Genomic DNA, 17,283 nt, shown 5'->3' on the forward strand with positions numbered 1-17,283 from the left:
TTAGTAAGCAAGCTACTTACCACACAGCCATTCCTGCGCCTTGAACAATAAACCTGATAAATTGTCCACTTTAACACAAATACCTAGCCATTATCTTTTTTTTACTGGAATCTACTCTGTTGTAATCTAGACTAAGATTCCAGTCTGTGGATAACTTCTTTTGTTTCTCCCACCAGCCTCAATGTTCTTTCATCTATGTCATTGGTGCTGCTCTTCCTCCTCTCAGCATCATCATCATTTAATGTCTGTTTTCTCCACTGGCATGGGTTGGATGGTTTGATTGAAAACTGGTAAGCCAGGGATCTGTACCAGGTTCCGATCTGATTTGGCAAGGTTTCTACAGCTGGATGCCCTTCCTAATGCCAACCACTCCGAGAGTGTAGTGATTGTTTTTGCATGGCACTGGCATGGGTACCATTGACCCGATACCAATATCAGCCATGACTATGGTCTCACTTGGCTTGACAAGTCTATACAAGCAGAATGTCATCAAAGTTCTTGGTCACCTGTCACTACCTCCATTAGACCCAATGCTCGAATAGTGCTTTTTATGTGCTCCCAGCACAGGTGCCAGTCAGAGTTCATGAAGACCATCAGCACAGGTGATGAGACATGGGTTTGTGGTCTCTGCTCGATGCATTATCTTGCGTGAAAATGAAAATCCAGTGAGTACGCATTACATGTCTGTATTCTAGGTGGAACACCTGGGAACCGATTCTGTCAACCAATGCAAAAATTTTCATGCATGCATGGGAAGGGTGGCATCTTGTATGCCTGATTCAGTCTGTGTATATGTATACTCTTTTACTCTTTGACTTGTCTCAGTCATGTGACTGTGGCCATGCTGGAGCACCGCCTTTAATCGATCAAATCGACCCCAGGACTTATTCTTTGTAAGCCTAGTACTTATTTTATCGGTCTGTTTTTTGCCGAACCGCTAAGTTACGGGGACGTAAACACACCAGCATTGGTTGTCAAGCGATGTTGGGGGGACAAACATAGACACACAAACACGCACATACATACATATATATGACGGGCTTCTTTCAGTTTCCGTCTACCAAATCCACTCACAAGGCTTTGGTCGGCCTGAGGCTAGTAGAAGACACTTACCCAAGGTTCCACGCAGTGGGCCTGAACCCGGAACCATGTGGTTCGTAAGCAAGCTACTTACCACACAGCCACTCCTACGCGTATGTTTATGTTGTATAAATAAATGCATATCATTTTAGCTACATTTGCACAATCCCATAAATATACATATGTCTGTCTGACCTCTCAATGTAAGCAGTTTCGTCTCTAAATATATTTCTTTTGTAGGTTATGATTGGGTCCTTCTTACTGATGTTTACTTGCAAGGAGCCACTCAGAAATCTGAAAAACTATCCTGGCATGAATTTTTCGGCAAACTGAAGGTCACTGACTTGCTCAGCATCACAGAGACCACAATAAAGATCAATCAGGACAATAAAGTCAGTGGTATTTCTCTTTATTTGTTTGTTTGTTTGATTAGAAAGTCCATAGGAAAATTTGCTTAGTTAACTGGTTGCAAAGAGTGTATAATCTGTTTCTTGCTCTTGCCCTTTATATGAGATTGAGGATAGAAAGGAGGTGGGGTTTTTTTGACTTAGACTTTTGGCAAGTAAATCATCATCATCATCATTTAGCGTCCGCTTTCCATGCTAGCATGGGTTGGACGGTTCAACTGGGGTCTGTGAAGCCAGAAGGCTGCATCAGGCCCAGTCTGATCTGGCAGTGTTTCTACAGCTGGATGCCCTTCCTAACACCAACCACTCCGTGAGTGTAGTGGGTGCTTTTTACGTGCCACCCGCACAGGTGCCAGACGGAGCTGGCAAACGGCCACGGACGGATGGTGCTTTTTACATGCCACCAGCACGGGGGCCAGACGAGGCTGGCAACGGCCACAATTGGATGGTGCTTTTTATGTGATAACGGAATTGAAATGGAATAAGTGATGTGAAAAGTGAAAGGGGAAGACCTAGGAAGAGGTAATGTAAAAAGGTCCAGAAGCATTGGGCATACGATAAATGAGGAAGAATCTAAGAATTGGAGAGAAAAGGTTGAAAGAAGCAGCTTCCCAAACAAAACAAAAAGGTAGGTGGGAGACATTGTAAGAGTTGATGGAATACAAAGAAGTATTGTTATGTTATCAATCCGAATCTGCTTGAGGCACATCCAAACCGGTGAAGAAGCTGCTCACTGCATTTTGTCGTGTGTAGCTTGCAGCACCACCTACAAAGACTGCGAGATGGAAGCATTTTGGAGTAATTATTTCCTCTTCAGTCACGGACACCAGGCAGGCAGTGTTGCAAGCTGATTGAAGAGACTGGTTCTCTTGTTTTCCCAGTTGCCATACGGTGACTGGCAGCGCTGTGCGGCAGCTCACTCTAAGTAAATTACAGAGGGAGAGTGCTAAGCAGTGGTAAATAAAATTGTTAGACTCCTCAAAAGCTCCACTATTTCCTTTTTAAAGTCCACACAGAACCAAACCCTTTTCTGTTATGGAATTTCCATTTGCAGTCATCCTTCTGGATTTATCTCTAGTAACTTCAAGAAACTTATGTTTAACTACTTCCCTTGAAAAATGTATTTTCACTTCTTTACTAATTCTCTATCAAACTATCCTTATCAAATGGTATTTTTACTACTTCTCTTTAAAAGTATCCTCTGTGTGAAAAGTCTGGCTGCATACACGTTAGCATATGTCAGGTGCATACAATTGACAACACAGTTAATTAAGATTTATTCAGTGAGTTCTATTCAACACATGTTTACACGTGGAATTAGCAGAATCATTATTAACTTTAGATGGCTCGCAGGCGAGGTGAACAAATTAGTGAGAGAGATAGACATGAATTGCACGAAGCCATCTTGCAGTCTTGGGAAGAGCTATCTGAGCGGAAAATTCGTGGATGTAGCCAACATCAAACTCGTGTTTGGCATCAAATAGTTGACTGTCGTGGTGGTAACAGATTCGTGTAATAAATTTTGCGTTTATTTTTGTTTCATAATATATATTTTTTCGGATGCAGCCAGACTTTTCACACAGAAATTTTAAGAAATTCTGTATGAAACTCTGTTTTAACTACTTTTTTGTTTTTTTAGCACATTGATGTAGAGCTATATTTTATCCACCTCTATGAAATCATATTTTGCTACATCTCTTTAAAACTATGTTTAAGTTCTTTCCTGTGGTTACTATATTTTAACCATTTCCATATAGAACTATATTTTAACTACTTCAGTATGAATCTGCATTTTACACCCCTTCACAAGAAACTGCATAGTGTGCCAGATAATTTAGAACAAAATAAAATATAATGAAAAGCAAAAATAGTTAATAGAAAAGGAATCGACAGATATTCAGAAAAATGATACTTGTTTACGTAGACAGATATATATGTTAGCTTTTGTTACAATTTATTTTTACAAAAATGAAAAAATATCACAATAGTAATGGTACTCACTGTAAGCATTTGTAACTACTTTTCAGTGTTGCAATAAATCATTAACCTTATAAATATTTGTTGTCTTTTAGGATCAGTTGCCATGGAAACCATTATATGAAACTTGGCCAGCCAATTCTGGTGATTATGTCGTTGCTGATTTAGCATGCCAGGAATTTGAATCCTTAGTAAATCAGAATAGAAACATGGAAACATTCTCCAAACAGATGGATGTTCTCTGCCAGATAATTGATGAGCTTTGGGATGCTGAATATTCGAAATATATCACAACAACACTCGAGTCAAGTGATGGCCATATCCTCAAAGAAATACCTACCTCTTTTGCTATAAATTTACAAACATTACCTTGGTTACCAGCAGAAGAATTGAAACTTGAAAACAACAATGGCACTGTAAAAGTTAGCAAGAAATCTTCTGAGCAGGTGTCTGACAGCTTGTATCTGAACTCAGATAATCTAAAGTACTTGCTTGGTCATGCTGTTTCTTATTCAAGGATTAAATTAATTAGTGCCTCTTTCTGTAAGTTCCTCAGGATTAAGACTAGTACCAATCCCCAACACATTAGCGATATTCTTATCAAGTGGGGAGAACGTACCAATGACTCTGACAAAGTTGAATTCTGTGGATCACTGAAACATATGAACTCTATTTACACCTATTTGTCCAAACACCTCACCAATGATGAAGTAAAGAATATTTTCAAACATAAACCTGTGATCTTTGTACCCAGTAGTAATAACAACTTAAAATGTGACTATGTGGTGGGCCAAATGTACAAAAGAGAAGAAATCTGGTGGAATGACAGCACAGGATTAATTGAGAAACACATGGATTTGCTGAAATCATACAAGAAAAACTGTAGTCTGAAAAGTGGGATTCAAAATTTCTACCAGAACTTAGAAGAGTTTTTCTGTGATACAGTTCGGATATCTAGATACCCCCTTCTGCAAGATTATGGGGAGCTTATTCAAGTTTTATCATACTTGGATGAAGATGGTTTGCAAAACATGAAGGAACTATTCTTTTTGATAGGAGAGAAAATACAAATATGTAATATGTCGAAGAAACAAGATCTCTTCGAAATGATAGAACAGCAGAAAAGAAAACTTTTTGAAATACTCCAAGGTGAAAATATATTTCCAACTGTGAAAAATAAACTGGTCAGTTTACAAGATTTTCCAGTTATTGCAGACAACAAGGTGTATGAGAAAATGTTTAAGGATGAACTCAACTTCATTGATTTGGAATATGAAACTGTCAACAAGAAAAAAAGGAAAATTACCGGTGAGTTTTCAAATAGCTGATGTGTGACGTGCTGAGAGCTTGGCAAAAACTCTTAGAATCCCATTTCCCATTTCTATATATAAGTACTTTGCTGAAATGCAATGCACTGCTGTATGGTTAGACACTCTGATGTTATTGTAGGCATTTAATAGATATGGAAGAAACATCTGGAACTATTTGATATCCTGTTGAATATCATGCTTTCTGCTTGAATACAAATCGGCAATGTTTGTGTAATTTCACATCCACTCAGTTTAATAAAACTGAAGGCCAAAACCATACCACTGAAAGCATCAGTACCAGGATAAGATTGGTCCATTCTGCAAATCTGTTAATCTGAAAGGTCTTGTCAGAATTTAGATATTAGTTACATGTGTTTGGTGGTTTTGCCATCTACATTATATGTAGCGGCGAGCTGGCAGAAACGTTAGCACGCCGGGCGAAATGTGTAGCCGTATTTCGTCTGCCATTACGTTCTGAGTTCAAATTCCGCCGAGGTCGACTTTGCCTTTCATCCTTTCGGGGTCGATAAATTAAGTACCAGTTATGCACTGGGGTCGATGTAATCGATTTAATCCGTTTGTCTGTCATTGTTTGTCCCCTCTGTGTTTAGCTCCTTGTGGGTAGTAAAGAAATATATATGTGCAAAGGACAACTGAGCAAAGATGATGCTCATCTTCAATTTAGATCATCATCATCATCATTATCGTTTAACATCCGCTTTCCATGCTAGCATGGGTTGGACGATTTTGACTGAGGGCTGACGAACCAGATGGCTGCACCAGGCTTCAATCTTGATCTGGCAGAGTTTCTACAGCTGGATGCCCTTCCTAATGCCAACCACTCCAAGAGTGTAGTGGTTGCTTTTTACGTGCCAACTTGAAATATCTCAGCTTGAATGAAGTCATGGCCACAAAATCTTAAACTTAATAGTATCGAAGCTTTGAGTATAATGAACACCAGACCAAAGTTTGTGGTAGTTGTGATTCAGTAGTTTACTGTGGAACAGATTAATGATTTGACTGTTATGCCTCTTACAATAATTTATATAAAATTTATTTTTTAAGTTACATCAGTTAACGACTTTTCATGGCTACACCTTTCATTCTTTAAATTTTTAACCAACATTATTAGTATAATGTAGTGGATTAATGTCCATAATATCTCAAAGGTAGAAGGAATGACTGGGTGGATATATTCATAATCTGTTTGAATGATTGCATCAGCATCATCATTTTAACATCCATTTTTCCATGCTTGCCTGGGTTGGACAGAATTAATCAAGGCAAATTTTCTGTGGTCCGATGCTCTCCTTACTGCCAAACCTCACCTCTTTCCATGCAAGGTAATATTTCCTCATGGCCAGACATGTTTTCACAGAATAAAGGATATGAATGGTTTTGCTTGCAAGACAGTGCCGTTCATTTACAACTGTTATGTTATGTCAAGACAAGGAGACACATCCATCTACAACAGGCTTCTTTCAGTTTCCATCTACCAAATCCACTCACTAAGCTTAGGTCAGTCTGACTACAGTAGAAGACAATTGCCCAAGTTGCCAGAACTATGTAGTTGGGAAGCAAACTTCTTAATCCATTTCTTTATTGCCCACAAGGGGCTAAACAAGGACAGAGAAACGAATTAAGTCGATTACATCGACCCCAGTGTGTACCTGGTACTTAATTTATCGACCCTGAAAGGATGAAAGGCAAAGTCGACCTCGGCGGAATTTGAACTCAGAACGTAATGCCAGACGAAATACGGCTACGCATTTTGCCCGGCGTGCTAACGTTTCTGCCAGCTCGCCACCTTCTTAACCACACAACCGAGTTTGTGCTTGTTTGAATGATTGCAATATTTGAAAAAAATTACACTATTTGAAAAAATTGCAGACTATTAAATTAAGTTCAGTATTTTTGTATTGCTTTTTAGCAAGGACAAGTTAACCTTTTATGCATAGCTTATGTCTGTTTTATAGTTGCTAACCCAAGTTCTGTTGCTCTATGAGTCATGGAGACCCTTTAACAATATGACTAAAATGCATTTCTATACTTTCATGTTAATTACATTTAGTTTGTATTTGTTTTTTATTGTTTTTTTTTTAGCTGAGAAGAGAAAATATATCCAACACTTCCTTGATTTGTTTAAGATTGGTTTTCTGAGCAATTGCATCAAAGAGGACGTCAAAACAGAATTGTACAAACCTTGCTATAAGCTGCAAAATTACATGCATCAAATTATTTATCCGATCCAATGTTACCTTTACAATACTTTCCCAGAAATCTATGAGATGTGGAAACAGTTGTGTTTCCATGACACAGTTGGCCAATGGAAATTTTCTCAGGTTAGTTCATCTGTTTCACTTCAACTGTTGCCATGTGTTTGTAGGAACATGGTAAATGTAGAATGGAATTCCTTTCTCAATTTGCTTATATTTGAAATTAGCTGAGTATCCTGTCATTGCCGGGCAATTTTCACAGTAGAATGCCTTTCCTCGCTTTCGGAATAGCTCATCCTCATAAGTTCGATTTTCTTCATTTTGATTGGGGTTTTTCAAATTTTTGAAAATTTATGACATCCCCATCATTCTAGACCAATTTTGTCCAATTTATTTTCTTTTTGTTTTGCACTAAACACTTAAAAACAATTGGAGATGCCTTTTTCGTAAAAAAGAAAAAAAAGATTTTTTGAAAATTTATGGGTTTTTTTCAAACCTCCCTCTCAATTACCTGTTACCCTAATGCATCCACACACACTTAGCATGAACATAGAAAATGAAAGAGAGTGTAGTAAATATAGAGAGAGATGGGGAGAGTTTACCATTAGAAAATGAAAGAGATAGACAGAGAGAGAGAGATTTTTTTTATTGCTGTCAGAGATTAAAAATTTTTTTAATCATGTGAAAAGTTTCAAATTTGTTAAATTGACAAACTCTTTCATGCTGAATCTGAGTTTGGAATTCATTTATTCCTGAAATATTTTAGAAAAATGTTACAGCGTTTTAAAGTTTGATTATTTTTACCCAATCAGAAAACAAAATTGTTATGTGATAGTTGTGATAAAATGAAAGTGAACATAAAAAGCTTTAGACAAAATGAAGCCATGCATAAGAGTTAATGCATATACAGAGAGAGAGAGAGTGTGTGTGTGTGTGTGTGTGTGTGTGTGTGTGTGTGTGATATATATACCTAAAAATCAATGGAAATTGTAGTTATGATCCCTGTGCCAGTGGCACGTTAAAAGCACCATCCGAACGTGGCCGATGCCAGTGCCGCCTTGACTGGCTTCCGTGCCGGTGGCACATAAAAAGCACTCACTACACTCACGGAGTGGTTGGCGTTAGGAAGGGCATCCAGCTGTAGAAACTCTGCCAGATCAAGATTGGAGTCTGGTGCAGCCTCCTGGCTTCCCAGATCCCGGTCGAACCATCCAACCCATGCTAGCATGGAGAACGAACGTTAAATGATGATGATGATGATGGAGAGAGATTGTCAGTGACTGATAAGGAGTAGGGGAGTCGTTGATCTAAAAGTTGTGCTATTTCTTGCAGCAAATTATATTTTTTATTATTATTTATGGATTAAGGCAGCGAGCTGGCAGAATCATTAGCACACCAGGCAAAATGCTAGTGGCATTTCGTATGTCTTTACATTCTGAGTTCAAATTCCACCATGGTTGACTTTCATATTTTTGGAGTCAGTGAAATAAGTACCAGTGAAACACTGGGGTCAATGTAATCGACTAGTCCCCTCCCCCACAATTTCAGGCCTTGTGCCTATAGTAGAAAGGATTATTATTTATGGATGACCTTCTCTTTGGGACACAGATTTCAAAAATCACATTCATTTTTCTCAAAGTTGCACCATTTTAGAGCCTTTTGGGACCAAATACACATACACTCACATTTATATAGTTGATGTATATTAATTTTGAAGTTTTTTCTATGTTATTCTCTATTATTACATTTTTCTTGTTCTTCCATATTATTCTGAATGGTTCTGTTATACATCTTAGTAAACATATTCTTTTTCTTTTACATGTTTATGTGTTTATCATTATAATGTTAGTGGATGGAAGCACTCCGTCGGTTACGACGACGAGGGTTCCGGTTGATCCGATCAACGGAACAGCCTGCTTGTGAAATTAATGTGTAAGTGGCTGAGCACTCCACAGACACGTGTACCCTTAACGTAGTTCTCGGGGATATTCAGCGTGACACAGAGAGTGACAAGGCCGGCCCTTTGAAATACAGGTACAACAGAAACAGGAAGTAAGAGTGAGAGAAAGTTGTGGTGAAAGAGTACAGCGGGGATCACCACCATCCCTGCCGGAGCATCATGGAGCTTTAGGTGTTTTCGCTAAATAAACACTCACAATGCCCGATCTGGGAATTGAAACCGCGATCCTACGACCGCAAGTCTGCTGCCCTAACCACTGGGCCATTGCGCCTCCATAATGTTAGTAATATATTCTTGAAGGGTTACTTAGTGTAATGTTATAGCTATGTGGTAAAGCTAACTATGAGAATGCTATACATTTTCAGTATTACCTATATAAAAAAAAATCATGTTTCAGTAGTTCCTTCCTTTACCTAAATACTTTCTTATTTTTCTGTTTTTGTAGGTGAAAGAACTTGAAGTGTGGTATACTTTCACACGCAATACAGATATTTATGTTCTTCAAAATGAAACCTGCATCATAAAGGACAATACGTTTTATGTTCAAGAAAATCATTTAAATTCCAAGAATCTAAACTCTCATATCGCGTTATATTTCAGCAGCAACGATCACATGTGCTATTTAAGTTTGAAGTAAGTTTCAAATTTCATTTATGGAAAATTTACATGAACCCTTGTAGTTATACACTTAAGAAAAACCAAATATCAAAGTCAATAAACAAAGAATAACATTAACCGTTTTGTTACCATATTTCTGCTGAGATGCTCTGTGTTTCTTTCAGTTACTTTAAATATAACAAAGAAATTAGTAAAATAACTTGGTTATCATTCAGCTAGTGTTAGGAACATAAATTGTGACTAAGGTTTGGTGGAATATATAAATTAAAAACTTATGAAAACAAAACATTTGTACTCAGAGCCAGGGCCAGTTTCAGCCGGGTTGGTAACGAAAGGGTTAATGATGATAATGTCAATAATTATAGCTTGCAAAAATATTGTTCTAGATAGAGGCACAACAATTAGCAGGTTAGAAGTTGTATGTCTTTTGAACCTTCTGTTCAGGATCTTTTGATGGATAAAATATTATGTGAACATGGCATATACGGCTGGCTAGTCCTTAAAATAGAAGTAAAAGTATTTAATTAGTCTTGTAGCTTCAAATATTAAATGTTGATGATGGCTCACTGGTGAAACTACTAATCACTTCTGTCACATTTAATAGAAAAAAGTTACTTGAGCAGTATTATATTAGAATTTGTTCACAATAGGTGCAGGAGTGGCTGTGTGGTAATTAGCTTGCTAAACAACCACATGGTTCCGGGTTCAGTCCCACTGCGTGGCATCTTGGGCAAGTGTCTTCTGCTATAGCCCCGGGCCGACCAATGCCTTGTGAGTGGATTTGGTAGACGGAAACTGAAAGAAGCCCGTCGTGCGTGTGTGTGTTTGTGTGTCTGTGTTTGTTCCCCTAGCATTGCTTGACAACCGATGCTGGTGTGTTTACGTTCCTGTCACTTAGTGGTTCAGCAAAAGAGACCAATAGAATAAGTACTGGGCTTACAAAGAATAAGTCCCGGGGTCGATTTGCTCGACTAAAGGCGGTGCTCCAGCATGGCCGCAGTCAAATGACTGAAACAAGTAAAAGAGTAAAAAAAGAGTAAATGTGGTATCCTTCCATAACTTTTTCATAGAAATCAGTTTAATTTAATTTTGAATTTATCATTGTCTTTGCATTTTCTTTGGTTGACCACAAAATCACGATAATCCCATTTGTGTTCTTCTTTTGCAGGGAATTTCTCAGTAATGTTGGTGATAAGTTAGATTCTCCTCCAGAACTTGAATCCTTCTTATCAACTACGTCTGACATTCCTAGTGATGAAATACCATGGGTAATTCCAGCACCACCAGCTTGGTATTTTCAGGCCGTTAGCCCTGCTGAATCTATTGATCCTGTTATCCAACCTGTTAACCCAATGGATGAATGTCGTAAATTGCTTTTTTTTCTTTCTTGTTATTTTCTTGCAACATTGACTCTAATTTCCTTGGCAAAACCACACAGTCCATTATTTCATTGCAGTCATTACTATTTTGATTATGTTAATAATAACTTATAATTTCTTTTTATCACAGTTCCTGATAATTAGATTATCAATTAACAGCTGATCTTTTGTTCCGCGGCTCCTCTTTTGGCACCCTTTCTGTTCAATAGGTAGAAGCCCACTTTTTTCCAAGTATCTGTACAGTTCACCGGCCAAAGCACCTGACATTAGTTTCTACATTAGTGGAACACATGTTATTGGTGGGAGTTGGATACAACATATCTCTTTTCAGGATCCTTGGCACATAACAATGTCTTTCCCTTTGTCATTCAGCTAGGTACTGTGCCTTCCTGCAAGCACTCATCTAGCTGTTGCGCCATCTTTTATGTAGCCCTTTCAGCTTCTTCATCCTTTGACCCCATCTGGTTCCAATTTGAGAATTTCCTTAACTGCTTTTTTTTATCATTTCTATAGTTATCTTTATGCCTTCTTGGCCTTCTTATATTCCTTAACCTATCTTGGATTTCCTGCAGCTACTCCACTTCATCATTATGCTCTAAAGGTCGGTCCCAGATCCTTCTCCAGAATGGCCTGCTTCCCTCTGCATCTGGTATCATTGTTTCGTGTATTTGCCCATCTAGTTCCTGAAACAGTTTTTTTTCTGATTTGATTCAAACAATCTGTTTTACCTGAATTGTTTTGTTCTATTGCCATATCTTTCCACTTTTGCTTTGATTGCTCTTACTTTTTGTTTCACTCCTTCCAATATCACATCACACCCTTTATCTCTTATTCTATATATTCCTTCCAACATTATTCTTATGCTTTCATTCTGCACCCCCCCCCCACCTCTTTTCAATCTATCAACTTGTCCAAAATGTCTTTTTAACTTCATTTGTTTCTCACAAATTCGTCTACATTCTCTTTGTTCTTGTCTTTCGTGTCCAACTCCACCTGCAGCAACCATAGCTGAAGCCTAAATAATCTTGTTAGTCTCAGTTATATTTCCTGTCTGGAATATTCCAAGGACAGAATCTGTCCTTTCGGTTTCAACTTTGAACTTGCCTCAATCAATGTACCCCAGATTGCGGGGTGCTTCATCCTGGTCTTCTCTAATATACCGGCACATCGTCCTCACTATGTTTTGTTGATCATCATCACGTTCTTGTGATATAGCATTACTTCTGCTTCATTTGCTGAGAGTGCATTTACATTTACACTTTATTATTATTATTATTATTATTATTTTCATTCAATAGTTTTATTTTTATAACGTACTTTCATTTCACTACCAAGCGCAGCTCTGTGTGCCTTGAGTATGTGCTGTGATTTGTTGTGATGCTCTGATGGTTACTGTATTGAAAGTGTTCTGCATAGGATGTGTTCAGTGCCTAGTAGTGCAGCATGCCATCAAAGTGACACTGGAGTAAAATATACAAAGCCCAGTACACCTATCATGACTACCTGTTTCTTAAGGATACACTGACACATGATTCATAACCATATGTACACAACATGGTGTTCTCATATCAAGTTTAACAGTGCATGACCTTGCAGGTGGGGCCCAGTTAGAATTTTCTTCAGGTCGAGTAGCCCATCCCACTCAAAAAGTCCCTGAATAAGAGTTGTTTAAAGATGTTAAATGAAACATCCATGTTTCCAAAGGTGAATTATTCAAACCCCAAAGAATTCCTCTCACCACACGGCTATGATGCTCCCCCACTACTTCTGCTCGTGATCAGAGATGCACATGTCGTCAGCCACTAAGGGACATGGTCAACTGGTTAAGATCAAACAACTGACAAGCAAACTCGTGATATTGAGCAGAATATTCGCTGTAGCCCATCTTTTATACCAAGACAAAACAATGTACATGATGACACTACCAATCAGTTAAGATGGTACTACATCAAGGCAATTATTATTATTATTATTAATTATCATCTTTGCACAGCTTCTAAAACTGGAGATGTACTGTGGTGCCAGTTGTTCACTACCAGTGAACTAAGGTAACACCCCTTACCTTTTGAGCACCATCAGGAGTATTTGAGCAGTTCCAAGCAGTGCTGTTTTCTGCAAGTGCTCCACCCTTATTGCAGCCCCTATTTGTTCCATGAACTTCTCAAGAGTTTTACTTACTGTTCCCTGGGCTCCGGCAATTATTGGTACTGCTACAACCTTTTTCATTAACCACAACTGCTTATCCTCCCAAGCTAACCTGTCATATCTATCGACTTTTCTTTCTTCCTTATTGAATACTTTGTTGTCAGCTGGGCATACTATATCTATGATCCAGCATTGTTTGCTTTCTTTCTCAATTAAGACTATGTCTGGTTTCCTATTCTCAGTCTCATGGTCGCACTGAATCATAAAATCCCATAGGATCTTTGCATTATCATTTTCGATGATGCCTTTGGGTTTATATTTGTACCACTTTTTTGCTCTGTCAAGTCCATACTTGTTGCAAAGTGTCCAATGGACAATCCTTGCTATATTGTCATGACGTTTCTTATATTCTTTCTGGGCTAGTGGCGTACATTGGCTGGTAATATGCCATACGGTTTCACCATTTTGTCTACAAATTCTGCACTTAGCACTTTCTGATGTGTTGTCTATTCTGTATTTGTTGTAATTCGTTTTCAATGCTTGCTCTTGGGTAGCACAGATTAGAGCCTCCATTTCTGGTTTTAAATCACTTTTTTCCCTGTCTGTCTTATCTTCAACATACATTCTTTTCTTTATCCACCTATTTTCAGTTTCATTCATTCTCAAGCACTTATATATTGCTTTATCTTTGCAATCTTCCATCCTACACAAGCCTGACCTTCTTACTTCCAATAATAGCGGTTCTGTGGCATTTTTTTACATACCATGCTATATTGTTTTCTTCTTCTCTGATGCTGTGTTCGCATTCAATCAGTCCTCTTTTTCTTGATACATACAGTCTATCTGTGTTACTTTTTGGTTGGAGTATTCCATATCTAGTCAGTAACTTCCTTGTCTTTCTGTCTAAGCTGTTTAGTTCATCTACTGTCCGTACGATTACCCCTACTCTACATCTAAGGATTGAAACTGCCCAGGTGTTGATAGCTTCAGTCTTATTCCATCCATTTAATTTCAAATTAAGAGTCAGTCTCAGCCTGCACAGGTACTCCACCTTAAATTTTTCTGTCATTTGTTTCTCCATCAATTTATTCATTTCCAATATGCCCCCAGTACTTATAGGCCGTCTCTTCTATTTGCTTCATAACCTCCTCCAACGGTATCGTTAGCCCATCCATACATTTAATTTTGCCTCTCATCAAGACTAACACACCACAAATTTTCAGTCCAAACTCCATCTTGATATCTGCAGTGAAAGTATACACCGTATCAACGAGGGAACTGATTTGGGATTCATCTTTACCATAAAGTTTGAGGTCATCCATGAATAACAAGTGGTTGACTTTTTGTTGGCAGCTTTTGAATACATACCCAGCTTTTGCTTTCCTCAGTATCAGTGTTAGTGGGATCATGCACAGTACAAAGATCAGTGGGGACAGGCAGTCTCCTTGGAAGATGCCTCTCCTGATTATTATTATTGTTGTTGTTGTTGCTGTTGTTTTTTCGTTGTTGTTGTTGTTGTTATTATTATCTTTGTAGAAGCTTCAGTCAAAGGAAATATGGAACCAGATCACAAGGCCAACACATCTAGTGGCATAGTTTCTTGGCCACCGGCGTCTTCTGCAGTGATGAAAGAAAATTTGGAACCTAAAAGTTAGTATCACACCATTAAAGTGTACTCACTTAAGTATGCCTGTGCACATAGGCATACTCATATCAGTGGAGTTAATTTTTTACATTTATTCAATATATTCTTATATATGTATTTTACTATCAATAAAATCTCTCATACAAGGTAATATCTAATAAGTAGATTACATCACCAGATCATCAGAAATTGCATAATAAATTAAAAAAATTTTGTTGTCAACATAGAATTTGAACAGTGTTATTGTAACCAAACACATGAAGTTTTCGACATGAGTTATATGTTAGATCAGTATACCTCACTGTACAAATGTATATGTGTGTGTTCTTTACTTTAATGTGTGTCTACCTTATTCATGACAAAAATGAGCAACATGAATGTATACTTTTCTCCTTTTTGCTGGCAGAGCATCGTATATTGGTTGGTTGGATTATGATATTACTCTTTTTACTCTTTTTTTTTTTTTTCAACTTGTTTCAGTCATTTGACTGCGGCCATGCTGGAGCACCACCTTTAGTCGAGCAAATCGACCCCGGGACTTATTCTTTGTAAGCCCAGTACTTATTCTTTGTAAGCCCGGTACTTATTCTATCGGTCTCTTTTGCCGAACCGCTAAGTGATGGGGACGTAAACACACCAGCATTGGTTGTCAAGCAATGCTAGGGGGAAAAACACACACATACATATATATATATATATATACATATATATGACAGGCTTCTTTCAGTTTCCGTCTACCAAATCCACTCGCAAGGATTTAACTACCCAGCTTCTTTTCTTTCGTTTTTCTTTTTTCATTCTCTGGCTTTGAAGTGGGTGGTGCCCACGGTCCTCATAGACCAGTGAGATTGAGGCCGTTAATGTTACAGTCGAATCTTTGTAAGTTAATACCAACAGGAATGATATGAACAAAATCTGAATTCCAGAGTGCTAACATTCCTGGAAGAAAGGACTGGCTATTGGGATTAGTGTGATGAAAGGAAGAGAGATGAGTAGGCTGCGGATGCCAGATGTTGCTCCAAGAATCAGAGACCAGTATAGCAGCATGTTCGTGATGTCAGTTTGTTTTTGCCATATGGTGTCAAGGTTATGAATGCAAGAAGCATGGTTGTGGAATGTTACGCATGATGAACACTAGTGTTACCTGCATAAGGGCAGGTGTTGTTGGATGTAGTGGCAAGTTATGCATGTGTAGAAGCTGGAGGACAAAACTGGATCTTTGGGTAAGCTGGAATTAATAGGATGAGAGACAGAACGACACACATGCCAGTATAGCAATTCATGTGATGAGAAATGGGGTAGTTCCTTTTGTGATTTGTACAGTGATGTACATATAGTTGTGTTTTCTCATAAAAAAGTATTTTCATTAAACATATTTTGATATATTTTTTTTTTATTTTAATTTTAAATAGTCTTCAGACCTTCTTGAACATCAGATATCTGGCAAAAAAATATTTATGAATATTTTAGGGCATCATTTGAGTATGATCGTTACCAACGTCGCCTTACTGGCACTTGTGCATGTGCTCGTAGGGTGCTAATCCGAGCGTGATCGTTGCCAGAGCAGGCAACTGGCTTCCGTACCTGTGGCACGTAAAAGGGCACCATTCAAGCATGATCGTTACCAACGTCGCTTCACTCGCACATGTAAAAAGATTCGAGTGAGGTCGTTGCCAGTTCCGCCTGACTGGCGCTCGTGCCAGTGGCACGTAAAAAGCACCCAATACACTCTCGGAGTGGTTGGCGTTAGGAAGGGCATCCAGCTGTAGAAACTCTGCCAGATCAAGATTGGAGCCTGGTGCAGCCATCTGGTTCGCCAGCCCTCAGTCAAAATCGTCCAACCCATTCTAGCATGGAAAGCGGACGTTAAGCGATGATGATGATGATGATGATGACTAAAAGAAATTTTTTTTATCAGACAAGCTATCTAGTTAAGAGGTTCACTTTGGAATCACAAGGTTTCATGTACTGTCTCACTGGTAATTTTGGCAGCTGTGCCTTTTACTGTATAGCCTTGGGCTAACCAAATACTTATGAATGAACTGGTTGGTGGGAACTGTCTTTTTATATATATATATATACATATATATATATATAAGACAAATGGGCTGAGGTTTACTACAGCTGTTTGAGACGTGTTTTTATTGATAAACAAATCTATACACTTATACACACCCACACACAATCACACACAAACGTGTGTATATGTATATATATATGTATGTGTCTGCTTTCTGTATATGTATGCCTACATACCTCAGCTTGGTGATAAGTGCCACCACATGAATCTCTCAGTCCTTGAAGTATTCTGTAACTTATGCATACACATATATATATATATATATATATATATATATATAATATATATATATATATATATATATATATCTTTATATATAAAACTGAAGTTGTGTGTGTGAGTGTCTGTCTACTCCGATTTACTCCCACATTTTGCGGTGCAGTTTAACCAAAAGCGGGTATCTTATAGTCGTGATTCATATCAAGCCCTTCTGGGTATTAGCACGCGTCTACAATGAGTCTACGAT

At 38.1% G+C, this 17,283-nt stretch overlaps 1 protein-coding gene across 3 annotated transcripts in view; it reads left to right on the forward strand.

The window, feature by feature from the left end:
- LOC115221087 (protein NO VEIN) overlaps positions 1-17,283 on the forward strand; it is a 118,070-nt gene that overhangs the window by 87,553 nt on the left and 13,234 nt on the right. For all 3 annotated transcript variants that reach the window (XM_036510574.1, XM_036510573.1, XM_036510575.1), the window contains 6 exons: positions 1,321-1,472; positions 3,560-4,772; positions 6,878-7,116; positions 9,396-9,583; positions 10,737-10,933; positions 14,629-14,742. In XM_036510574.1, coding sequence (XP_036366467.1) covers positions 1,321-1,472; positions 3,560-4,772; positions 6,878-7,116; positions 9,396-9,583; positions 10,737-10,933; positions 14,629-14,742 — 2,103 coding nt within the window. The remainder of the gene's footprint in view (positions 1-1,320; positions 1,473-3,559; positions 4,773-6,877; positions 7,117-9,395; positions 9,584-10,736; positions 10,934-14,628; positions 14,743-17,283) is intronic.

This window comes from Octopus sinensis, linkage group LG17 (assembly GCF_006345805.1).
Source record: "Octopus sinensis linkage group LG17, ASM634580v1, whole genome shotgun sequence".
NCBI lineage: Eukaryota > Metazoa > Mollusca > Cephalopoda > Octopoda > Octopodidae > Octopus > Octopus sinensis.